Source organism: Nipponia nippon, unplaced genomic scaffold, assembly GCF_047370975.1.
Source record: "Nipponia nippon isolate SJK-2023a ecotype South Korea unplaced genomic scaffold, ASM4737097v1 scaffold_10, whole genome shotgun sequence".
NCBI lineage: Eukaryota > Metazoa > Chordata > Aves > Pelecaniformes > Threskiornithidae > Nipponia > Nipponia nippon.
In genome coordinates this window covers 6,666,550-6,694,018 of record NW_028262291.1, presented here as the reverse complement: position 1 = coordinate 6,694,018, position 27,469 = coordinate 6,666,550, and the positions used below count along the sequence as shown (strand labels likewise).

General features: G+C 35.0%; 1 protein-coding gene across 4 annotated transcripts in view; it reads right to left on the bottom strand.

Moving 5' to 3' along the window:
- Nucleotides 1-27,469, bottom strand: part of ANO3 (anoctamin 3) — a 210,810-nt gene that overhangs the window by 57,165 nt on the left and 126,176 nt on the right. For all 4 annotated transcript variants that reach the window (XM_087743296.1, XM_087743305.1, XM_087743319.1 and 1 more), the window contains exons 4-5: nt 16,292-16,428; nt 2,337-2,489 (exon numbers count right to left, since the gene is read on the bottom strand). In XM_087743296.1, coding sequence (XP_087599422.1) covers nt 2,337-2,489; nt 16,292-16,428 — 290 coding nt within the window. The remainder of the gene's footprint in view (nt 1-2,336; nt 2,490-16,291; nt 16,429-27,469) is intronic.

The following is a 27,469-nucleotide window of genomic DNA, read 5'->3' as shown; positions in this document are numbered from 1 at the left end:
TCTGAAGACACTGTAAGAGCTCTGAGCTAGACAAAGGAGAATTAATAACTTCTTTTTTTTCTCCCAAACGCTGTAATATGAGTAAACTAGTAACTGTCAAATGGAATCTGTAGGACAGATCTTTGCTCATGAACAGAGCAGAAGTAGAGAAAAGCTTTATGCAGCATTTTTTGACATGGAATAAATGAATTAATTTTAAATCCCCTCAAAATCATCTTAGATGAGCAGCTTGAAGACCATTCTGTGTGCTTCCCATTTAAGGAGAATAGTGCTCAGCTGCTAGAGACATAAGAACAGCTGAGAGAAGGCTGCAGGTCCCACTCTGCCAAGATGGCAACTCCAGGGAATGGTTAAGTAATTGCGGTATCTGCTATGAACTTATAAATGTGATCTCTGTATGAACTGAGATTTTTTGTAAAATTACAAGGAATACTCTACACAAATATTTTTCATCACTAATTTATTTGTACATAAACCAAGAGTTTCAGCATTATAGCTTCCTATATTTATCTTTTCTTATGAACACTTCAGTTCCACACCCTTCTCCCAGATGTATTTGCTTTAGTTTTTATAAGTCAATATTTTGACAGAGTTGAGTCTGATTAAAGCCTCCCAAAAACTCAAGTAATGCAAGGTTTGCTAAGTAAAGGTAAAAGAAAATTTAGTTAAAGGGTTAACACAATTTAAAATGTTCACAATTCTACCTACCTGATCCATAAAGTCATATCATAGTTCAATAATACTACTTCTAGGATTTTCTTTTTCTCTCAAAAGATGTGGATAAAAGAATACTACTAGAAGACAATTTAAAACACTTGATATCTAGAATTATGATCTTATAAAAACATATTTTTTCTGAAGTGTCGATATTTCCGCATTGACTCCAGCTGAGCTTGTTCTGATTTCAATAAATATCCCCAAATCCAATAATTTTCTCTACTAGGCTCCAAACAATTTTTAAAAGCCTTAAAAACAAACTTTAAACTACTGTCGGGTCGGTTATTTATGAATATCCCACATGCTACATTGTCAGCTAGAACTTGCAAGGACTTCAAAACAGTTAAAAGCTCATTGCTTTAACACAGAACACGTAAGCTGATTCTATTAAGTTGAAAAGTATAGATCAGGGTGAAAGACACATGAAGTATAGGAGCTTACTTTAGGATAGACTAAATATATGCCTGTTTTATAAGTAATTAATGAAAACAGCAAAAATCCAAGGCTGGATTTCCTGGCTTTGTTTTCCTTCCTTTTTATATTAATACTGTTATTACTGATATTCCAATCACAATAACAACAATTTAACATGTTTGTGAAATCATTCTAGATGGACAAATAAAGGCATTTGCCCATCATTTCACAGAAGGAAACTGAAAATTCCTGAATATCCACCACACTCCACTACCATACAGCAGGGAAGGAAAAAATAAAATGCAAGCAAAACCACAATTCCCTATAATTTATTTTTTGATAATGCAAAGAACACCTTGTTTTTAATATTTATTTAGAAGATTAATTATGAGCACCTATATACAAACACTAATTAATCTCCATGGTACCCGTAACTGCATTAGAAACCTTGAAGAGATATTAACTTGGAATTTTGGGAAAACAAACTATAACAGATCGGAGTCAAGATGACAAAATTACACCGATGCAACCAAAAAAAAATAATAAATCAAATCCCTTCTAATACTCAAAGTTTTTAAAAGTTTCAGTATTTAAAAAAAAGGGAGGAGGGATTTGACAGTGAAATGTTGCACTCTGCATAAAATATGAATTTCATTTTTAATACTATTAGAATAGCAGGACCCTTTTTTTAATGTTTTCAAGAAAATTCATAAGCCTGAACAGTAGCACTTAAATTGTAAACTAGTCTAGCTTAAAGAACTAATGCAGATTAAGCCATGTAAACTAGAGATGGATTACCTTGACACTGAAAATCTTTACCCCTTTAAAAACAGAGAGATCTACTATCATGCATTCTGCTGAAAGACACAGAGGTTATATATTAAAGCAACAAGAGTTACTGAAGCTGCTTCTGTTTTGCAAGCATAAGGAGCTGAAAGTTTTCCCTCTATACCGCACTACACCTGCTCCAGTTTAGAAGTGATTATACTTTGGGGGCTACATGTGTGTGTGGATATCCGTAGAAGCATGCATCCCCAAAACATGTTAAACACACACTATCAAACAATTTTTATTATTAATTTAATAGCATTAAACAAAGCCTGACTGGAAAAGCATATAAGATTGTCCAGAATCATGTATAAATCCAATAAAGTATGACAGTATTAGAAAGGGTTTTTTTATACCACATAAGCTACAAGGCTCACCTCTCGTTCTAACATCAACCCTTCTGCTCTCAAATTCTTCTCAAACGTGCTTCTTTTTTCTACCTGTGGACTTGACTTTTTGTAGACCAAGATGTAATCAATGCGTTTTTTGCCGTCTTTGAAGAAGAGGCCTGATGATGCCATGGCATCAGTCTGGAGAAGATAAAATAAAAATACGCTAAATGTGGCACTCAAAGATGAAGAGCCCCATCATGAATTCCATGTAACACAGCATTTCCTAAAGCATGGAAATGTCCACATATCCACAGGATGAATACATAAAGAACAAGTCACAAGAACAGGCAGTTCATATGCACCAGTTGCTCAAGATTTCAAATTAATTAGAACAAAACAAAATAAAATAGCTCCACAAACCCCATATTCTAGCTACTTCTTTCAGCTGTGGAAAAACCTTAGAATTATTGTGTGGTATATATAGATATAAACTTCTGCTAATCCTTACTTTCCAGTAGGCATTAATAAAATTTAAAGACAAGTAAATTAAACCAACTTTCCCAGCTTTGTACCTGGGCAAATTTTATAGAACAAACACACTTATATTTTCTCCAAAAGAGAAATAAATCTAAAAAATTGAAAAAGAAGCACTATTGATTGGAATGTTTTCCTGGATATTCCCGTTGAAGGGCTTTTTCAACGTCATGTTTGCAATGTTTAAATCTTGTCTAGTTCCTTCCCACCATGCTTGCAAACACCAGGGATTCTCTGACCTTGATATGGAAAACCCTGCTTTACATGCCGCTGCTGAGAGCTATTTTTGCATTCTGTGTTTTGCATGATTCAGAATAGACAGTGACTGTATCAACTGGTGTCAGACTCTGAAGACTCTGCAATCTGAAAAGGTAAACTGAGAAACTACCATCATCTTCTGGAGAATGCAGCACTCATTTTAACACAAACTGTCCAGAAGAAGTACGTTAGTTTGAAGTAAGATACATTACACCCATATATATGGGACCAGAAGTCTATGAATACTGCAGCTTTCAGCCCATAGGATGCTAGTCTTAGAAATTCATCCTATTTGGATTGTCTAATATGAAATTTATAATACTCAAGAGTTATATCCAGTAGTTACACTCTCTATTGATAAACAGAACCATCTGTTAGTGAGCAATATCAGCAGTATAAATACTGGATACCAGCTCACTTGTTTTTACATGAAAGGTTTTTCTTACTCCCACATACCTTACTGCCAACTTTCTACATATTTAGTGCTTCTGAGAACTCTTCAGTCTGCAAAAACTAAAGTTTTCTAATGAGATTCTTTCTCTGCTTTTTTAATTCCCAAAGCAAAAACCAAAGAACGGTCATTCTCAGCCTACCTAGTGTTACAAAAAAGCGCATCATCACACATCTGGGAACATTATTTAAGTACATTAAGCTTCAATTTAAGTACAAATAAGCTTCTTTTTCCCCTCAGCAGCTGGTGATGGCATCAATTGTCTTTCTTTTCCAGATGACACTTTTCAAAACTAATCATAAAAGCATTCTGTTACCTGCTCCAAGGTACATACCTGCTTATGTATTTTATTAACAAGTCTGTAAATACAAATTGAGTATTAGAAATCTCAGCTTTGTCATACTTGGCTAGAGTTATGCTGTCACTTCTACTCTGCTTCAGGTGCAACCATGCAGATGTGGAAGCAATTTCAGTGTTTGGAACATAGGAGAGGTGAATTCAAATCCCTCCAGGCTAAGCTGAAACTAACCTGAGTCTTCTACTACCTGGGTAAAGGTCTTCATTTCTAAGCATAAAAGATGGTATCCTTTACTTTCCTCTTTGAATTGGCATTTGTCTTCTTCAGAAGTTTCTATTTGCTTCATGTGCAAGTAGCTGTGAGATGTGTAACTTAACTCAGGGCTACAGGGAGCAGTGCAGAGATCAGGCGCTGGGGCTTTTGGTGTACGAGTGCTGGTTGACCCCCACCACGCTCCTCTCCTCCTGTACGCCAAGGCCACTGCTGCCTTTCCTCCATCACAAAATAACGGATAACAGAGAATTCAAGAAACCTTTGAATACCTGCCCTTAGCCTAACTGAGGCAAAATGCTAATTTAAGATGGGTGAAGAAACAGGCCAAATCACAGAAAAAGTAACACGAAACAAAGTAAATAATACATTACAGAATGTGATTAACCTGAATGTAAGAATCTATCTAGAGTCAATTATACAGATCACCTACATGCAAAAAAACCCCTAAAAACTAAAAAAAAACCCAAAACCTCAAACAAACCCAAACTACTAAATCTAGAGAAAAGAGGAACAAAGGCAGAGAAGACAAGATGTCCAATGTAAGCAAGAGAAACAATATGGAAACTGGAAAATAATTAGGAGAAATGGCTAGACATAGGAAAAATGATTTTCCAATCCTAAATTATATTTATCAATATATAGATCAAATATTTGTGGAAGAATAGCATACCCTGTACTGTATTTTTTTTTTTATACTTTCTCTTATTTCTATTTATCTCAAGATATTCAGATAAATAGTATCTGAAGTCCAAAGTAAGGTAGTCAAGACTGTTAACCAAGATTATTAGTGCAGTGAATTTATATTCAGAGGTCTGTCACCTCTTCTAAGAATTCTGAATGGGGATAGTAGCAAAAACATTAATTTTCATTCTTTTTTTAAATGTCATAGATGTAATGATCTAAAGATATGAGACACAGCAGTTTGAAGGTGAGGCAGTAGACGACAGATTTGGAAGTGCGAGTTTAAATATGCAAGTTTTTGAATAACCAAACTTTTTTCAGGTTCAAGACACAAGCAATGCACCTGCTCTTCAATAATAAAGAATTCCAGCACAAGTATTTCACAAAACCAGATGAGAGCAGGCTTTTGTGGTCCGCAAAGCAGGCAAAATCACATATAAAAAGCCTGGCCAAAATTCACCCAAAGGGGAGATCTGGAACTTCTCTTATACAATTTCTGCTCATGCCATTACTGTACAGACATTACGCAAATTCAATCTACCCTTTTGTAATCTACTTCTACCTTCTTGGCATTATTATTTCTAGCCTTTCTTTCCTCATTTTTAAACATCTGTTTTTCTTCAGTCTTGGAAAAACATGTTTTCTTTCTCAGATTAACAACAGTATGCAAATATGCCCTCAGATTCATCTGCACCAATTTTGGGGCAATGTTCAATAAATAATGAGCTGCACTGACAGTAAAGAGAAATTTTCCATCTTCTCATCTCAGACCACTTTCAGAGGAGTACGGCCACGGGTTGAGATGTGCGATACTGAAGCCACTTAGCACAATCGTGCATTGAACCCAACCTATACTCCATTGATTTCAGGACTGATTCACTTTAATGCTACTTGCACATTGCTAGTTTCACTTCAGTGTAGTTCTCAAGCAACACTGTCCACCTATATTAGCAGGAATGCCTGTGCCAGTAAAAGAATTTATCTGGTGATTGAGGTGTTTTTTCAGTTGATCTGAAGGAGCTCCATAATGTCTAAGCAAAACAGGGAGCAGTAATTTCAATTAAACATATGAGTCAAGGTATATTGGCCACTATCTATACCTAGCAACAGTGAATCAGTCTTTTAAGACAATGGGCATTCAATGAAAAGCATATTTATTATTTATATGCTGTTTTGGACCAATAAGTCCCTGATTCTTTCTTTTACCTTCTTCTTGACGCAGTGAAGGAGGAAAGCATCAGAAGAAATATTTGGTGCAATTTTGGAAAACGTGTATAAAAAGGACTGATCAATGTTTGTTTTTCTCTCTAATCCTCCTCATCCTCCCTACCCTCTTAGTTTTCCAGATTTTCTGAAACAGTATCCACTTGATCACCTTTCCTACATTTACCCACATATGAAAACTTATTTAAGTTTGATTAGAGAAATTCCTTTTAGAGTATTGCTATATAGTTCAGCTGGCAAACCCAAGTTTTAACTTCACCTTGTTCTTCCAAGTCCTTAAATACAAGAACTTTAAATCTTATCTATTTGTGTACTGAGGCTGTGAAGCCCTTCCTCACTCAACAGTAAACTTGTTCATAATGCAGAATTGTAATACCCTGGTTTGCATCAGAGTAAAATTTTACCTAAGGCTTTGCCACAACATCAGTTCCTTGGCTTTCTTTACTATTTGCCATAATTTTTGGTCGATTCATAGCTTGTGATTATTGTAACAAATAACATGACATAGTGCTTCGAATTCTGAAACAGTGTAAATTTCAAAATGCTGACATTATCCTTCAGCTGAAGTTTCCAGTTTACACAAGACAACACAAATTGAATAACTTAATCTAGAAAAAGAAGCTTTCACTCAAAAAAAAGAGAAACAAAAGTATAATGCAAATATTTAGCAAAGTTATAAAATAAAAAGAGTTTAAGTTTCTATTCAAATCTGGTACAAGAATTTCCTTGGATTTAGCCAACATGGAGGGATTTTTCAAGAAACTATTTTTCAGATTCTAATTAGTAAGCAATGCCCTTTTTACAAAGTGGGAACAGCTGTTTCACAGGCTCTTTCTCTCCCCAATTAATTTAAAGAGCACAATTCACAGAAATTATAACTATTTCAACTCCACTGAATTCAGTCTCCTGTTCTGTAGATTAAACTTTTGCCAATTTTTCACCCCATATATAGAAACAAATATTCTAGAAGAGTGAGTTGGAACCATTCCCAAAACAGTAAGCAAATTTTAGATTCATGTAAGAGTAAATGACATGGTACGGTGGGCTTCAGGTTTGCATTTTATTAATAGTAAAACCATTAGCAAATTTTGAAACTTACTGAAAATTAGTGAAAAATACACTGTAACATATCAGTGCACTTTTTTTTTTTTTTTCCACTTTATACCAGTGAAAAGTTTAAGTTAATGAATAATATGTACTACCTAGGTAAATTCAGAAGTTAACTAGAACCAAATGTAGATACAACATATCTGTTGTTCATTTCGCCTTCACTCAACCACTGACAAGCCTCGACAAGGCTAACATAACAGCAAGTCCTTAAAGGCTGACAAAATCTCTACAGGTCACAAACAGGCGTGACCATGAGGTATCTAAGAGCAGAGAGAGCCTGGTGGGGCTGTGGATACTCCCTCTCTTCCTCGCTTATAATTCCCAGTCCTCTGGTTCACATGGGGATGGTGCTCCAAAATTCCTCCTCTCTATCCCTTTCCAAAGCTCATTTATTCCATGTTGCAGCTTTATCTGCTAATTGCAATTGCATTTCCATAAATACATTGCTGAACTTTGTTATGCTGGACATAACAGTGACAAAACCCTGCTTTTTTTTTTTAATCAATCAGCGAATTCCCATTGACTTGTCCAAATATTTACAACTTAGGTTGTGCAACAGCAAAACTTCAAGTACATTCAAACCACTATGAAAGGTTCTCTCTAATTTGCTTGTACATAAAAACTACAGACAGAAACCTGTCTGGGAGAGAGCATGTACTAGGAAGCACATGTGATATCTCGCTCTACCACTAGCCCAGTGTTCAGCCAATTTCAGCTCAGGTTTCTACGTATTTGGTAACTTTCCATGGAATTCCTCTTCCATAAGTTTTTCCAACTGCCCCCAAATCCATGTAATCTTTCAGATTCCACAATACCTTTTATAAGGATTTCCACAGCTCATTTTTGGGAGAGGCATCTCCTTTTCTTGGTTTGAATTTGGGTCAAGTTAGCTTTATTTGATGCTTCATGGCTATAATTCTACAAATAAATATATGTGGTTTCTTAAGCTATGTATGACCTTATCATTACTTTAATACAATTAACGAAACTATTTGATTTAAATATCCCCTCAAAATTAACTATACCCCTAACGTACATTGAATAAATGAAAAATTACTTTTTTTTAAAGCAATCACTATTCTTCTTCGGCCAACTTGTACAGTCCCCCTCTTATAACAGACTTTCTTACTAAACTTCACAATTATCTACAGTCAGACATGACCTATTAATAGAAAATATTAATGTAGAGGAAATATTAATATGTTAATGATAAATATATTAACATCTTTTATTATGCATATGCTATATATTGCAATAGTATATTATAGTATTTGTGTTATATTAATAATATAAAATATTGACTATTTTGTAGACTAAAGTTAGATTTTAATATTCAGCCACACTTAACAGCATTCAAGCCAAGGCAAGAAGCTAACCCCTTATAACATTCACCTTCACAATACAAAGGGACCCCTTTAGTGGAGTTCCATGTTCTCATCTTAAGCTTGCAACTTCCATCACTACTCATCTGACCACTGACCAATTTTGGCAAATACCCTTTAGCAGTTTACATTGTGTTAATTATTCAAGCGTTTTAATTAAAAAGACACTTGAGGACTCTTAAATTATGTTGGCATTGTTTTATGCAACAGTGTAGGACAGACAACTGACATCCCAAACTGTGAAGCCTTACTTCAACCTATTTGATTCATCAACTTGATGTCTACTTAAATGCATGTCATTATTGACTTTGGTTGGAATAATGACAAAGCAATTTTTATTCAGGAAAAAATTCAAAGTACTTCAGTGTGAATTTAGCCTAGGAAAAGCTGCATTATTAGATTCTGCATGTGTTAATTTTAATAAATGAATTTATTCTAGCTTACTATCAACATCCAGTAAATCAAGTCTGATAGGAAAGAAATTGTCTAACTCATTCATTTCATGTATAAGATTTTCATTACCATTATCTAACATATAAATGCTAAATGAAAATCAGGGAACAAGACCTTTAATAACATTTTATGATTTGCTTTACAGTTTCCTGAAATTTGCCAGCAAGGTCAATGAAAGCGAGTACGATTTCTACCTATTTTATACATATATACACATAAATACAGAGGCTGACCACTCGTTATTTTAACATCATGTAGTAGTAGTTTGCTGCTGATGTACTTCATAAGTTGCTTTAGAATATATCTAAAAAATAGTTTCATCTACTACCCTCACAATCAATAGTTATAAATAAAACGTCAATAAAAGCATGTAAGCGCTAGTCTGGCAGCATGCACAGAGCACATTGGACTCAGCCCAGAGCAGGTTCTTCTGACCCAAGGTACCCATACAGGAAGAAACAACTTTTAAATTGGGGTATAGCTCAGGCAGTGAACAGCCTGTGTTTCAATTTCTGACTTCAAGGACTGTCATTTACTTAATAAAAAGAATATAAGGAAGTTTCATATTTATATGAACATATAGAGAACATCAATTCTCAGCCATAATCAACAACAGGAGCATTCACTTATGTAAGCACCGACTGATACAGTACACAAGAATCAAGCCCTCACAGCGTGATATGTTTATTTTGCCTCTACAGTAGACAGGATGAAGTTCAACTTTCCTCCATGTGGGTGGTGTAATTTTACAAATCTAAATCCAAATTATGTAAAGAAAATATACCAACAGACTAATATCTGGGATCCAAAAGACAGATGGATGGGCACAGCTGGGCCTCAGGATTCTTCTTTTACAATTTGGACCCCAAATTTACTAAATTTCTTTCCCCAAAATCTTTTTATTTCAAGGTGATGATTAGAACAAAATTAATTTCCTCCCTAAGACAGCCTGTGAATTCTGGGAGCTAAAAGTGATAGAGAAAAATAATTTTGATAAACTCTTACCAATAATGAAGCAACACATTAAAGAGACACTCAAATGTCTTGGGTTTTTTCCCAGGGAAAACTATAAGAGAAGGGAAGAATCCACCAGTAGAAAGTGATGCTACTACTGGAAATGGAAGCACTGAGCCCCAACATCACCGCTCCATAATAGCACCACCTCCCGAGTAGCATTTTTTTTGAGACAAAGATGTAGGGAAAAGTTGTAGAACCAGAAAACATTTGACGAAGAATGAAAGACAAGTAAACAGACTTTGAAATGTATTTGCTTCCTCATGGAAACAACATGTTCACTGACCTACTGCTGCCACATAAAACTTCTGTAAACACAACCATAAAGTTTATTGGCACAGAGTCTTACAGCCCGAACAAGACTGTAGAGAATGTCCCACAATATATAACATCACTTTGTACACTTGCAAAGAAAACCAGCTTGGAATGGAGGAGTAAGAGGAGGAGAATGAAGCTTACAATGCAAAACACACTGGTTAGTAGAGGTGGGGCAAGGAAAAGCGGTTTTCTGTATCTCTTCACGTCTTGGTTTTTAAGAGATATTTCAGAGATAGTAATGGATGAGTTCAGGGTTATTAAATCATGTATAAGACAGAAGTAGCCATGGAAACAATTTGAGGAACTAGGGCAGGAATTTTGACAGGCGTAAAGTCTGAAGTGTGAAATTCTTGGGCATGGTAACTACTTAAAACTGCAAAATCTACATGAAGAGCTTTCCTGTTCTAACTCTGAGTAGAATGGTTATTTCTCATACAGGAAAACTTTCCTCCAATATAATTTATTATTGTTCTTAGAACTTCATAAGATGCTATTAAGTAGAGTGATTACTGACTGATTCATGAAAACCACCTCATTTATTTTGATTACTAATTCTCCCTAATACTGTTACCATGAACTTTGCATTAACATCTTCAGTAATATTCACACTGAAGGATGTCACAATTTCAGTGGTCAGTGCCTACATTCAGAGCTTATGACTCACCTCTTACCTTTAAGTATTTTCTGGAAATTAATACCTTTCTGATGCTAACTGCAATGGGCTTATTTCCATGAACAGAAGTGAGATTCCTAATTAATGCTTGCTTTGTTTCAGGACGTTTAAAAATCCAACCTGGGACCCCAACAAGGTTACAAACTTCTTAAGTTACACGGAAGTAGCTGTGAAAACATTTTAAAAGATTTTAAGATAGTACTAAACTCAATTTTTACATTTTAAAAATCATACTCTGATTAAGAATACTCTAAGGTGTGCTTTATGAAAAATTTTCTAAGCACACGACTAAGTTGGCAATCATCTTTTTGTGTTTGAAGGGTTTTGGAATGGATAAGCCAGAAATATATTTATTCTATTCATCCTTTCAATTACTTAATTTCAAAAATATAGATTGATTGATTTTAAGTGTATACTGTTTTTTTATTTTGCAAATAACTGTGAGCATAATAACTGAAGAAAGAAAATTGGGGACATATTTGCATATGCAAAGATATCCAAACTATCTTGGGCATCAGAGACAACACAGCCTGGTTAACATGACAGGCTGCCGTAATTACCCATGCTAATGTATTTCTGCATATACTACACTGTACTGTGCAGAACCTAGCTGTTTGCTGAACAGAGAGGAAGACTTCCAGAAATATCTTACCTTCCTAATAAAACTGCAGTTCAGCTTTTTAGGTGTAAAAGAATCAGTAATTATTTTAGCTTCTTCACAGAGGACACTTTTTTCCATTTTTGTTCTATTCAGACTTACAGAGTAAGCATGAAAAATACACTTGTATATAATATGAAACATACATTTTGCTTCAGGAAAGGAGCAGGTTTAGGTAATCTTATGCAAAATTTTGAAAGGAAGTCTGTTCAATGTTACTGTATGAGGAAGCAGCAATGGAGGATGTTTGGAGACAGGAGGAGGTTTCCCATTTTTAATACTTAACCACTTCTATTTTCTCTCTAAGTCTAATAGGGAGGCCTTAATAAGAAGCATACTGACATAACCACTGAAAATTTTTCTTTACATGTTTATTTTTTAAAACTTTCATCTTTATGATAAAATTACTACTTTCCCTGCATTCCCTGAAATATTTTATGAGCTTTTTTTTTTTAAACAAAACCTCACAGCAGATGAGAGCCAGGCACTAGAAGCATAAACATGAAGTTAACTTTTGTTGCACTTTACGATGTCATTCTATTCTGGGATAATGATTTTATCTGTTCGCATTCCTTTTAAACTGTATTTACTTTTGTGTTTAATAACTGCATTTGTGGACTACTTCTTATCTACCAGGCCCCCTTTGCTATTCTTCTTTTCAGTACACTGTTTTCAGCTGACAACATCTTGTTCTTTATACACTAAAACATTTTTATTGCCAAACCTTCTCTTTCAGCACACATGCCTGACTTCCACTGAACACAGAAGCAGGATTATGAGTGAAATAATATATGTGAAACTAGTGATAAATTGACAGGATTAGAACATACAGCACAAATCTGTGTGACTCTGAGTCAAGGACTTAAAACAGGAAAAAATGAAAACAGAAAATAATTCCTGCAAAAGTGTGGAAAATAAAATATTAAGATTGATGAACATTTTTATTCTGCAGATATTACGTTTAATTTATTCCATTTTTCAAAACAACCTACACAAAATTCTGTAAGCAAAATATTTGTTTTGCAGGACAGAGAGGAATAGATACATTCAAAATCACAAAGGATCCAATAAAATGCCTAAACAATGCATTTCAGGTTTTCACGGGTAGATTTATCCTTTAATAATCACTGTAATAATCTACACTGAACATAATGAGTTTTGCTAAACATATAATGAATTTTCAGCACTATGTCCAGCTGATTAGATATAATTCTCCATACGTTTTGGCCAATTGCTTATTTAAGATCTTACTTAAAATTCCTTAGAAGTTATGTAACATTTCTGGAGACTGAAAGAGAAATCGTTTCAGATCCTATCCAACTCAAAGCTAGTCTGGACATGCAGTATTATAGTGGATACCAGTGGATACCAGAAAAAGGCAGTAAACTAGGCTACTGTATAGGCAGCATTTCTTTATAGTTCCTGAACCCATAGTGATAATATGTGAACTTTGTTCTCAATATCCTTTCTTTACCTTGCCAGATAGCAAAATACACTACCTACATAAAAAAAATCCCTCTGATATAAAAATCATCAGATCAAAGAGATAACAGTAATATAGTGAATGAAAGGAAATGGAAGTGTAATTTCTGAAATATTCCTACCTTGCCACTATACACGTGATAGCAATCAGTACAGAAGAGAATTCACTGCTACTGACTTTGCTGCTACTCTGGACAAATGTTGCCTTCCATTCAAGTGATGAAGTCTGTCTAGCATGCTTTCCTTTCTTAGTGAAACTAGAACATTTCAAATATCAACTTTCCAGTCAGGGACCTTCTCATTTCCTACATTTCCCTTGCAATAGCATATACTACTCATTCCACACTTTGCTCAGCAGCCACTTGTTGGCATCATTCCTCTGCATGACATCCCTTGGCAGAATCACATACCTGAAGTCATACTTTCTACACAATCTCAGTAGCAGTTGGTGATGAAAAGATGGCAGAGATGGATAATGAAGATAGCTTTTAATGGGTCTGAATGACTCACAATTTTTCATTATGAAATCTGTGGATTCTGAAATGATACCAACCTACACTGAAGGAGATTATAAGTTATAATCAAGGAAACGAGAAAAGTAGATGACTATCAACATGAATGTTGGCATCCAGATGCTGTATCAAAATTATCTGAATTTTCTAAAGCTTTAAAACTTCAGCAATACAAATCAGATCTATGGAAAGTGCTGCATCATCTATGTGATCTGAAACACTAAACAATTCCTGAAAAAAATGTGTATTGGCTTTCATCATGTTCATTATTGCTGAAGTATTCAAGTAGCTCATCACTGAGACAGATAATAGTACCAAGCATTAAGGGCAAATAACTTTTTAGCAATTTTTCCCTGAGTCTCTCAGGTGTAAAACAACCCTTTGAAAACAAGCCTAAATTAGAATCATTAACAAGCAGAGAATAAGAATAAGCTTTTATCCTTGTAAGCTTTGCCAATGCGGTGTTTCCCATTTTCATTCTCTGGTCAGACTGAGGAGATGTTTTTAATCATGATAGACCAGTTTATTTTCCAAATATAGGAGAGTACTTACCAGCTGTAAAGCTGTCTTCTTTTCTTTCAACAGTCTCAAAAAGAATTAGAAGCCTCTTTTTGCTAGTTTTATATCCATTTTGGGAAGAAGTTTCCCTTAGACATCTTCCACTAATTGCCACAAAGACTTGTACAATAATCTAAATCCAAAATAGTAACCTTCTTTTCTAATATAAGAACAGTCCAAATCCCCTCTGCCTTTTTCCTGTGGAGGGAGGCAAACAGTAAACAGGAGGAGAATCCTGCTTGGTTGCCTCATTTGCAAAACCAGTATAAATGCAGAAGGAAGTTTCCAAAGTAATTGCTGTGACAAGAGGGGTTGTCAAGGCTAAAAGCCAGATGTAGCTTCAGAAGACTGTTTTTAAACTCTGAAGCACTTTGTTCAGTAGGTCAGGACATACGAAGATTGAGACATAAAAAGTGCATTTTTGTTTAAACTTGATACAAATATAAGGCTCCTCTTTGAACTTTGAAAGAAAGTTAGCTTACTGACTGCCTATAAACTTTATATCAGTCCTGAATACAGGACTTGCAGAAAACACAGCTAGCGGTCATTTTATATTTCACATGAAAATACAAAAAATATTTTGCTTTAGCACAATGAAATGCCTGTTACTAGATAGACATTATCTGTTACTAGATTTTTTTGGTAGTGGCCTCACCTGTTATTAAAAATACTTAGTTCTCTATAACATAGTCTAAATTCTGCAGATTCTGCATTGTTTTTTCTGCCTTTTAGGACACATTTAACATAAAAGGCTTCGTCTACCTAATCAAAAATTCAAACAAGAACATCCATTATTATTTCTCTCTTAATTCAGCTAGCCTTGCAGAAACAGACAAAAAAAAAAATCTGTGAACACAAAAAGTTCTCATTACAATGTTTTGGATTAAAATATAACCCTTCTCTGTCATTACTAAAGTTTCATTTTCATGTCAGAGATTTCCGATCTGTAAATACGATTAGCTGTAAACCTATCTAAAAGTTATTAGATAGTTATTATTATAAAAGCTTTTTTTCTAAAAGCATCCCATGAAATTAAGTCTCAGAGATCACACCAGCCTGCTACCTGCGTTCCAGAATCCTATAGTAATGATGATCAGTGTGACTGAGAGAACAAGATTTACAACAGTTACACGACTCTTGTGAAACATGCATTCAATCCTAAAATCACAAAGTTGTGATTATAGAACCTTAAAGCAATTTAACCATTTCTAGATTTGTAGCATGGGATTATTCATGTTTTTATACACCAAAAATCAGAGAATTGCTGGTAAAAACTGTTCTGCAGAATACACTACGTCTAGCTCTTGAAGAAGAAAATAATTCAGAACTTATTGAGGTTAGGTCATTTGTCATACATTTAAAAGCAATTATGCTAATGGAAAGGAGAATTAAGGGTCTCCCAGTCCAGAGCGAGAACAACAACAACAAAAACAAAACAAAAAAAAAAGGCATGTTTTGAACTAAAAAATGAGTGATAATTCTTTGGCATTACAGTGGATGAACTGTTGTAGAAAATGCATTGAGATGAATACTGTGATTAGGTAATTACTAAGCAAGATAGTATGTCAATTTTATCTGGTGAGATGGCTTTCCCAGTGCTTTAGTTGAGGACCCTGAAAATACGCCTACACTCTCCTATACATAAGTGAATTTTATTTTTCAATGTATCTAGCTATCATTTAGATTTTGCTCAGAAGGAGAATCCTACACCTTAGGTCACTCTCAACTGATCATTTGCTACATGAACTTAGTTCTTCTAAACTCTCCTTATTTCTTGAGGCCTCCCAGCTGACATGAATTTCACTCCATGCTGGGAACCCTATGTCCTAAATTCTGTGCAATATAATTTTTTTGAAAGAAAGCTACTGCTTCTTAGGTGAGTCAATAGAAATCATTAGAATCCTTGATTCTGTATAATTTTGGTCACTTTTGGTACAGAGACTTCCATTCATTGATTCTGTAGGTCAAAGTATAATATGGGAGCCACCTAAATTTCTTACCATGAGATGCCTATTTATTTAAGCTGCAACTTATCTAATCCCTTAAAAATTATATTTTAAAAGTATTTAAGCACGTTCTGACAATTGATAGAATTTAATAGAAGAGTTTTGTGTCCATTACCTTTAAAGATGATTTAGTCCGAGGTTCTGTTTTCTGTCTGGTAAGCTTGTTTTGAATAAGCAATGACTGATCTGTACGAGCATCATAATTTCCATGTTCTGAATCATCTGTGTATGTGTCTTTGTCCTTTCCTATGTCTGAAGGAAAAACAGAAGAAAACACTGGGCTTATTTTAGGTCGTAGTGGAAACTAACAGTATTGTTACAGCCACAGTTGAACATTCCTTTTAAGTATCCACTTTTCAATAACTTATATTCTATCCTTTCCTGCACGTTTTTTACTTGAAACGTTATCATGTTTGTCCTAAACTAGAAGTGACTTCTATTTTTAATAGAAGGCCTATAGAAACTTTTTTATATTACCATTCAAATCAAAAAAACCCACAACATTCTTTGCAGTAGTTTAAAAAACCCACAAAGCGATATAAAACAAATACTCAAATGCTTTTGTGCTTGACTCACAGTTGTCGAGACTCAAAGTGTGTTATTAAATAGGCAGGTGCATCCTGGAAACCAGAGTAACATCTCATGTTTTAAATTTAAACAAGCAATCGAAATGCCCGATTCCCCTACACACATGCTGCTCATCATTAGATATAGTATTTGAAAATTTGCATATTAAGGTATTGCAGTGGCCACTTCAGAACACATTTTAAGAGGTGTACCTGATGGTGGCAGAAGATAGTTGACACCATGAAGAAAGTCCTTTCCTTTTTCATTGGGTTTGTTTTTAGTTGCTCAACAAAAGTTTTTATAAAAACTTAGTTGAGTACCCTAAGATAGCTGCAGGTGACTGAGGAACTTAAAGCTTGCTAAGAGTCACTCTCACAGATTAAATTTCCTCCTGCATCATCACTGCAGGCGAGTTAGAAGGACTTAAGTCTCTGAGTCACTCTACATCCTCTATCAGAAGGGAGACTTTTTTCCAGACATTTAATTACCTTGCACATTCTCCATCAAAAAATCATGACGATACTTACCATATATACCCAGCAGGAGTAAAATGCGGGGTAATGCCTGTACAACATTGGACCATGTAAGTTTTAATGAATGCTGGAAAATGGTTAGTCTTGAACAAAATATTTTAAGGATGAAAAAGATGGACTAATTATTCCCATACAACTATATCTTGGACAAATTGGAAATAGAAACATATTCAGACAAAAAAGTTACCCACAAATTCTGAGCCAAGTTCTCATCTCAGCTTTCACATCAACATGGGAAAAGTCAGGGGAACTGGGAACAGCATTTAGCCCAGTAATTCTAAACCCTAAATAGAAGCCAAAAAACAAGTCATGGTTGCTGTGGGAACCACAATCTTGAATTTCCTGAACTTAATATTCATAAAAGCTCATCTGCAACAACAACGTATTTTTCATTAAGTTGTTCAGTTAAATTCTCCGCAGTAAGTAGTACAGAAAAAAAATAACCACAATTATCTCATGTAGCCTACACATTTCTGAGATGGAATATTAAACTGGAACATTTACCAAGAGCTGTTTTTCCCGCAATTTAGCTGCTTACATAATGATTACACAAAATGAGCCCTCGGTAATTTCCGATACTGATATTAACCTCAGTAAATCTGTGAAGGGATTTCTTCATGTATGAAATAGCCCCTTTTAACTGTCATAGCACCACTCAGATTTTATTTATTTTAAACAATGTTTTAACCTAATATACAGGTTACTCTGTGTAAGGTAGTGAATGTAGTAAAAAGACTGTGAAGAAGGTTTCAAGTAGCAGGTATACAAAGTAGGAAACAGGATACTTAAGCAACTTTGCAGATTTGACTCACGCCCAGATGTGATGAGCTTTACTAAAGATCGAGGTCCTCTAAAAGAAGCCAGTAAAATGAAAAGAAGAGACAGACCTATGACGCCTAAACTTTTGCATCTAGATAGGCCATTTAAGCTGAAAGAAAGACTCTGCTTATATTAAAAAGTCTATTTTTATGAGGGAAGTTTTAGAGGATTAGACATTATGAGTACACCTAATACTCCCAAAAAACCTTTGCAAAAGTACATAATGTTTTATTTAAACAATTTAAAGTTATGAAATGAGTTTTCCCTTAGTGCTTAAAATACGTTTTTTTCCCCTTAAACATTTTTGTGTTTTCAAGGACACAGCTTTTAAATTGTAGCATGTATTTTCTGCTAAAAAGCAAACAAACAAAAAACCTTCCATTTAGAAATGCCTGCTATTTGTCTGAAATGTAGTCAAAAAAGGTTTTAGCAACAAAAAAACCCCATAAAAATAAAGAAATTTAGAATTAAAAAGGTACCTTTCTTATATAAAATTTAACGATACTTGCTATTGCACCTTTCAGCAGTTGACTGATTTTATGCACCTAAAGCACTGTCCTACAAAGTAATGGTATCAATACAATGAAAAGGGGAGGAATGAAGATTAAAACATAACTTTTATACATTGCACTTGAATAAGCATGTTACACCTGTCTGAAAAAAATGTCAGACTGAGAGACGTAGCATACAATCCATACTTTAAAGGTATATTCAAAAGTGTGCATTTTTCTTAACATTCATGTAGTTTTAGACATTAATGTCAACAAAACACCTAAAGTACGCTTTGCAGATACTTTGAAGAGACTAGGAGTCCCATTTACCTCTTCTGAAGCACATAATAAAACAAAATCTTTAAGATAAACAATTACACTCAAAGAAAAAGTTCAATCGATTGCATCATATTTCTATACCAGAACAGGTTAGAAAGAACAATTGCAATGTGTGTGTGTTTTGGGAGGCTCATTTTGTTTCTTAAGTTCAACTTTTTGTAAATTTCTTTTGATTAGTTTTAAAATTTTTAAAGAATAGAGAATGAAATATGTTGGGTTTAGAAAAAGATATCCAGAAAAGATGACAGAAATGAATCTTTGCCACTAATAGCATTGACTATGTTTTTGTATTCTTCTATGACGAGGTGCTTTTTCTGTAATAACATACCCACTGCTTTTATGAAAAGAGAAGGTCTCTCCTGTAATTTTCCCACCCACCAAGCCAAAATTACATTCCCTTCAAGATAAACTTACACGACCTAAATTAAGTTGAGCTTGATCATTCCTAGTGTCACCAATGCGTAGTACAATACACAGTGATTTAACTCCTTAAGTCTTTCTTCAATAACTGCAGCTTCTAAACTTCCATGACATTTTTATATAATGTTTGTCTATAAAGTAACACTATTTTCTGCCATCCTTTCCTCCACAATCTCTATTATTTGGGTTTACATTTTGACTACCATTTGGGATTGCCACAAGCCAAACCAAGATAGCATCCCTGAATGTCGTGGCTGGGGTTGTGCTGCCCAAGGATGTTTTTAATGTGATGTACCCAAAAAGCAATGATACGGACTAACACATCTGACTTGCATTATAAGTATCCATCTTTAAATTTAAACACAGAGTCTTTATTTGGCTGCAGCTCCACAAAACGTCACGAGAAAAGCTTAGCTGCCTCAAGCTCTTTCCCTCTGCACTGTGCGAAAGCTACTGTTTACTTCATTTTTCATTTCCCATCATGCCTTCCCTGGCCTACGACAACGCATTTGGTTATTATTGTCGAGAACAAATGCCAGGTCTCCCTGCTCTTGTAGTTCTTGGATGGGCTCTAATGCCAACCACCACAACCAGCCTGCTTGCCTTTGGGAGGGGGAGGGCGGAGGCAAGAAGCCACAGGAGATTAAAAAAAAAGAAATCCAGTGCATATTGCTCTAGAAGCTCAGGTTTTTACACCAGTTCACAGATAGATGGCTCCTTAACTTGCCTCAGATCACTGCTCGTCTCCCCAAGCGTATGTTGTCTTCTCCACTGTTAGTAAGTGCTATCCCATCTTTGCTTTACTTGGCACATCTAAAAGACATGAGCCAGGAGTCCCATTCCTATATGCCAGGGGCCTTCCAAGTGCTTGTGATTATTTTATTAAACGTGTTTTGGGTTTTTTTTTTGGTTTTGTTTTTTTTTTTTTTGTTGCTGTTGTTGGTTTTTTGGGGGGTTTTGTTTGTTTGTTTTGTTTTCTGGGTTTTTTATTATTATTATTTTTTCCTTCTTTCAGAGCTAAAAAAGATTGATCAGATTCTCATCTGTGTAGGTCTAATCACTAAAATACTGCTCTACAATGGCCAATGATCAATGTTTATATGTTGAAATATATCAGCTGAGCAGATATAGTGTATCTAGCTTTCAGTTCATCTACACTGCAGGTATTAATTCAGTAAGGTACCAGAGTGAATAGTAATTTCCAGAAATGTCTAAAAAACCTTTCGTCAATGCAAAAAGATGGCAAGGATGGCAAAGAGTATAATAATTGTTTATGAAACATTTTTCCATTTCTCCTTTACTGCAGGATCAAATTAAAAAACAAACAAACAAACAAAACAAAACATAAAATAATTTCTGTCCTGCTGGGGAGACTCTTGGCTAAAAGCAGCGCTGCTACATTAATGTTAAAGTAAATGGTAGATCTAGAGTTACCTGAAAAACTTTGAAACTCTGCAAAACCTTAAGAGATGTAAAGAAAAGAGAAAAAAAAAGGGGGGGGGGGGAAAGCGTGATTGGTGTAAGAAAGAAAAAGGTCTCCTGCAGTGGGAGGACTGCAAATGGGAGGATGGGAATGGTGTATGCTCATGTCCATGTCCTCAAAGTGACAAGGATATCTAAAGGACATCTGCTTTCGTTCTTAAGCCCTCTCGTTTTTTTGTTTTTGAGCTCCTGGTAGGATTATTTTTTTTCCAGGGTTGTTCAGGTCAAATATTACTGCTAATGCAAACAGAATGTGCATGACCCTTTACATGACCTCCTTATATGAGTCTTCAGAGTACCTACTAAAAGGAGAAGAAAGATTTAAATATTAATCCTGCAAAAACTTAAATTTAAAAGACTATGTACTTGCAGAACTGAGTAAACAATTACACAAAGTAACTATAATGCATTTTCAAGTAATTAGTATAGCCAATAACAATATCTTGCTGATGTATTTCACTTATTCAATTACGTTAATTAAAACTTGTGTGGTAGTTAAGAGCTTTTTGAACTGTTGTCACATAAAAAGTTTTATTTAAAAAATCATTAAAGTTATATACACAATTTGCAAGCCCAAAGTGACACGTTACAGAAAGGAAAATTAATATGCTATTATGACTTCAAGTCAGGAAAAGGAAGGTTTCTGAATTAAACTGTTTAGCTTTCCCTAACACTGCAAAAATAAGACAGAAAAAAAGGCTGAATTTTAAATAAATATGAGGATATTGAATCACAGAAAAGGGTGACAGCTTGTAATTCTAAAAGCAGAAACTAAATCATATTGCAATGAAGTCAATGGGAATTTCACTATTCAATTCAGTAACTCAAGGACTTCTCCTTAATTAGGTACATACTTAAATTTAATTAGGTATATACTTATAATTGTTAGCATACCTGAACATATACCTAAGTAATGTGTACTGTCAGCTTGGATCCACACTCAAGTATACAGTGATTTTAAAAAGATTGAACCATTAATCAAGCAGATAACAGATATCTTCATCTTAGTAGTTGCTTTGTTTTGCTGTGTTGAAATACAGAGCTATGATAAGTAACTTCAGTCTTCATACATCACAAAAACCTATCTACGCTTCCTGACATATAGTTTTGCTATGCTTGATGCATGACAGTAAGGGCACTTACAGGATAAAATGTTGGAGGGACTTTCATTTCTGGGAGTCTTTTACCTAACAATGCAGACGCATTTAGTTTAGAAATTGATTTCTAGGTCCATGCTTTTCATCTTCATTTTTGGGCCTTGTTAACTGCTTGGCTACCTTTCTTTCTATCATATTTTTCTGAAGGGCCAAGAGTGCACTTTAATTTTATGACCGTGAGAGGATAAAAAGCACTCGTCTCGATTTCTCTGTAACATGCAATCCACTAATATATTTTAGATAACTGTAGTGTAGGACAGCAAATGTTTTTCAATTGAAGTGTGGCATAGTTATGGAAAGGAAAATGAATATAAAAATTATTCCTAAAGAGTTTCTGTTTCACAGACATTGATATGATGACTCTTGACTCAGTCCTTTGAGCCTTTACACATTTAGGGATAGGCCTTGTAAAGCTTTAGTAAGAATGAGATTATTGGCCAAGAAATTTATCCTCTTTTGTCCTAATTTTAGTCCTAGAAAAAACAAATAACCTGGAGAAGGATGTCACTAGACACCTGGATAAGTGGCATTGTGATGGATTTAGGTGGTCTTATTTTATTCTGCTGTGTACCTGGAATACTATATTGTATACGTAACATAGAAGGTTTTTCAGCTACCTGTGTATGTATATTTATATACCAAAAACTACCATAACAGACAAGCGCAGGCTTTTCTTAATGCACAGCTTCTCATGAGCATTCAGACATTACACAGAATATTTCTCATTTTTAAATAGGGAGTAAGGCAGGTATTACTGCTGTTTGGAGGAGTTAAGATGGTATACAGAATTGGTACAGGCACATTAAATGCCTAAAGCATTTCGATATTTTGAACCTCAATATTAAGCTTTCCGAAGACTAATCCTTATTACATTTCAGTGAGCGCTATGCTCACAACGGACCACACAGCTTCATCCACGCTGCCAGCTCTCCAGGCGTGAACCAGCTCTAATATGGGAGTCGGACAATTCCGTCACACACCAGGTATAAGGAGAACTGTCCTAATGCAGCTTTTCAGCCATCTCACAACACAGAATAGATGTGACAGCCCTTACCTATGCAGGCATTGCCTAAGGGCCACAAGCATCTGAAAAAATTATTCTTAAAGTCACAATGGAAACATCACATTTCTGTTGAAGCAGAAACTGAAACCAGTTTTCTTGAGTCACATCCTCCGTGACCTTTCAATCCCTCCTTTCATGTAAACATTGTATGTATTGCACAGGTTATTCTGTCCATTTTGGTTTATCATAACATCAGTTAATCAAAATTTACTTACAAGCACTTCTGTAAGCGAGCACCGAAAAAATTTTTATCATGCAGTTATTACGATACTTTGTTGGATTGTTAATTTTGGTTCAGGTCTTCATTTCTCAGTTCACTACACTGCAGCACGGCACATAAATAAGGCAGGTTCTTATAGACAAGCTTTGTAGTAATTGGATTCAGGATATATTCAGAATACAAGGTAACCGTTATGGCAAAATTAGGAACTACCTCATTCATGACCAAGTTCCTATCTAGGAACAATGTCATGTCATGCTAAGGAAGATGAGTTACTATGCATAAATCCCTCATAATTAACCTAATTTAGAAAAAAAACCAACAGAATTGAAAAAAGAATAAATAGATTAGTGTTGTTTTATTTGCTAACAAGTATTGGCTTTATTTGCCAAATAACTTAAAATTTGATACTCATATCTAAATCCTGAATACCAATTTCTATTGATTATATTATCCATTACTCATTTTTTTACATCTTATTTGAAATGAAATATTTCAGCCTGACAGTGGAGGGCAGATCCTCTCATGATCCTCTACCATTTCTGACTGTAGGATCTGCAGAAAGCTAGCCATATGATTATTTGTGCTAGAATGAGCAAATTGGATTTTTAAGTTAACAAGCAGACTATCAGATTCACAAGTCTTTCCCCTAGTCTAACTGGATTTCCAATGTGGCCTAACTCCTGAAAATCTTGATGCCTCAGCTATGTATGTGATAAAATGGATTTTTAAAGGCATTAATCTGTAGTGTAATAAGAAATCCCTTTTGTAAATCTGGCTCACAGTGTTTGGAAGTGAATGTAAAAAAAAGGAAGTGAAACCTGGCAACACTGATGACAGTAATTTTAACAACGGAAAGGGGATCTAGCAAATGGAAAAACAAGTCGCCTATCAGTCCCAATACTGTCACTGTCCTTCTATTCTTTTTGTTAAACCCAAAGAACGATTTGAGAAAAGATCAGACCATTCAGTGGAATATTATTTCCTCGTTTTGTGAGCCTTTGCACCTTACACAGTTCTTTTCCACCTGTACCATGCATTAGAAGAGAGCGTTTATCTCAGTTACGTCAAGAAAAAAATTATGCTTCTCAGAAAAAGGGAGTTATTACTGAAATAAAGTAAAATGAATTCTCCTGCAAATCATGTAAATTCCCTTCATCTTAACTCAAGAGTACTTTTCAGTTTAACAATAAAGAACTGCTAACTTCTCTTAAATTCAGTCAATTAATTACTAAAGCACACTCAAAACTCCAAAAGGTATGTAGTAACCACCTCCTATAATTTTAACAAAGATTACTGAAGAGGATTTTTCAGCTGTTCATGGAGATAAAATTCTAGTGCAAATAACCTTAATCAAAATTGTTTATATTCAGATTTCTTTTAGAAAAGATGGCCAGCCAAATCTGTGATCGTTCAAAGATAAGGTTCATGCCCGTTATGGATATGATGCCCTTTAAGAAAAAAGAAAAGTATTATTTTAAAAATTTACCAATTACCATTTCTTTATACATGCATGTGCACACAGACACCCCCACACCAGTGGAGAAGCTCCTGGATTAACTACCTCATTAGATAACCTTTATGCAATTCTGTCATGTTTCTAGAACTTAAAGAAAAAGTTCTAGAGGAAAACAAATTTTTATTAATGTGACTTTCTGTATGTAGTTACTATGTAGCTACTAGGAACTAACTATTCCCCACTTACTTTTTTCAGCTCCAACTAAAGCCACAAGCTATTATTGGTAGATGCAATAAAGCCAGAAATTCAGTAACTGAAGTTAAAGCTATGTCATTTAAATCCAGCTGGCACAATCAAAGTCATTACTGAACATGTCTTTCAGAAGGAAAACAAAGCACAGTAAAACAGAATCAAATATAAATATACACTACATTTTTAAGCAAGTATCCACAGACAGAAGACTTTGAAAAAAAAGCATGATGTGGAATTCCCTTTGAGAGAATGAATATCATATGTCTGAGTATCACTGGTGTGACTTTCAAATGTATTAAAAAATGAATGACACTGGAATTATATTGTTACAGCAATGAGTTCAGACTTTAACATCCAAGTTCTTGTGTAACACAAATTGACATGTATCTACAAATACAATACCAATATTTTCATTTTTTCTTGCATTTACCTCTTATAAGATCCTGACACTTAATTCTAAAAAAGTATGAAAAAGATTTTTCCTGTTTTGCTAAATCTATACCTTTTAGGTATTTGTGACTACTGCATCAACATGAGAGAGCAGTCCAGGTAAGTCCTGTATCACAGGTATACTGTTCTTGTTACCTGAAATACCACACTGAGACTTAGCCTGACTGTCTCTGTCATCTCACATAAGCATCTCTCCTGTGTCTGGCATCAAAGATTATATATCTAGGCAGTAAATACTTCTACTGCCTCTGTAAAAGCTGCTCCAAAGTCTTCCCATTTCGTACTAGAATGACTTTAGGCATCTTTCAGGAAATATTTCAAGTATTACCTCAAGACAGTCTGTAACTTAATGTTACAAAGTTGGTCCTTCCTGTACTATTCAGTAACTGGAACCTCAGTCTTCCACTTCCCTGACACACAGCTTCGGCAGCAGGGTACCAGTTGCTCTGTGGTGGACTCCTTCAGGGTGACAAATCCTACCCTCTAACCTTGCGTAAATATTTCTGAAGTGGTCTTGACAAATTGGAATGTTCTCATCGAAAAGCTTATTCAGAAAATTCCCCCATGTGTGTGGTTATAGGATTTGGTTATCTACTTGCAGCTAAATGAGTTGACAAAAACAAATATGTCTTGTTGTTGAGAATAAATCCACTGTAATTAGTTTTTCACTAACTACATTATATTGGTTTGCAGGCAAAAAGCAGGAATCTTTCACTCATTTGATGAGTAAAAATCTTAAAAGAAGCTGCAATGGAGCGGTGAACTGTGAACTCAAGTCATAAGTGACAAAAGTCACTTAAATCAGAACTTTATATTCTTCTATAATGCAAACATATAGGAAAAGAAAATGCTTTCTCAAGGAAGTAGAAGCAATAACACGATTTTGCTCTGGACTGAACACCAAATTCTACAGCAATGCTTTGAGAAATGCAAGGCGTAACGTTTTACTTAATGTCCAGATCCAAGCAATAGGTGATTTCCACCTATGTAAGATCCAAAAACCCTGATCATAAACTTCACTGGGGGGGAATTTCCACGAAGCTTTGGCCAAGCACTGAGCATTCCAGCACGTCTGAAACCTCATAGTTCATGACATATGTTACAGAAGCTCAATGTCTATTACTTTGCTTGAATCTATGGATTCCTTAAACTAAAAACACTACTCACCACCTAAAACGGACAGAGGAAAAAGAACATAAATCCATAATGTCCTTGATCCTGTTTGTCTGTGTTAGCAGTAACAAAGGTGTAATACCTTATCTTTTTGCTTTATAAATCCTGCGATGTCACTAACTAAACAAGTCCAACAGATCTATGGCCTCATCCATAGCCAACTGAAATAAAAGAGAACCTTTCCACTGAAGTCTTTTATCTGATGCCTGTTAATTCCCTTCTCACAAGAAGATAGTTTGTCTATGGACACAATTCTGGAAGGAGAAAGCCATTTGGCCTATTTTATGTACAGTTCCGTGATGCTGCCTAATTAAAAATTCACCACATTCACTTAATTCAGCATTCTTTCATGTTCTCAGGAAAGCAATCTGAAAAGGTTCACTAAGAAGATGATACCCATTAATCAGCCTATTTTGCAAACTCCATCAACGTGCCAGAGTACCGACTAAAGCATGCAGCAGTGCTGCATCGTTTTCACCTATTTGGTGATCAAAATTCAAGCAGCAATATTCCTTCCCCCCCGCCTTTCAGGATAAAATAAAAAATTTTAGTCTTGGAGACAAATTCTTACCCACATAAATACAGCCATCAAGCGCAAAGAAACTGTATTTTGAAGGCTTAGAGAAAGGCCATTTTTTTAAACGCACTTTTAACCGTCCCCGATTTCTCTTTGTGAGCCTAACTGATAATACTGATTTTTATCTAAGGCAATTCTTACTACTGACTTCTGGGATTTATTTAGAGATACTGTTTCCTTTCTTGCTTGCAGCTGAACATCCTAACCAATTACACTTCTGTAAATAAAGAATAACTTCATAGATTTCAGTGATCTGATTTGGGATTGACTCAATTAACACAGGAAAATTAA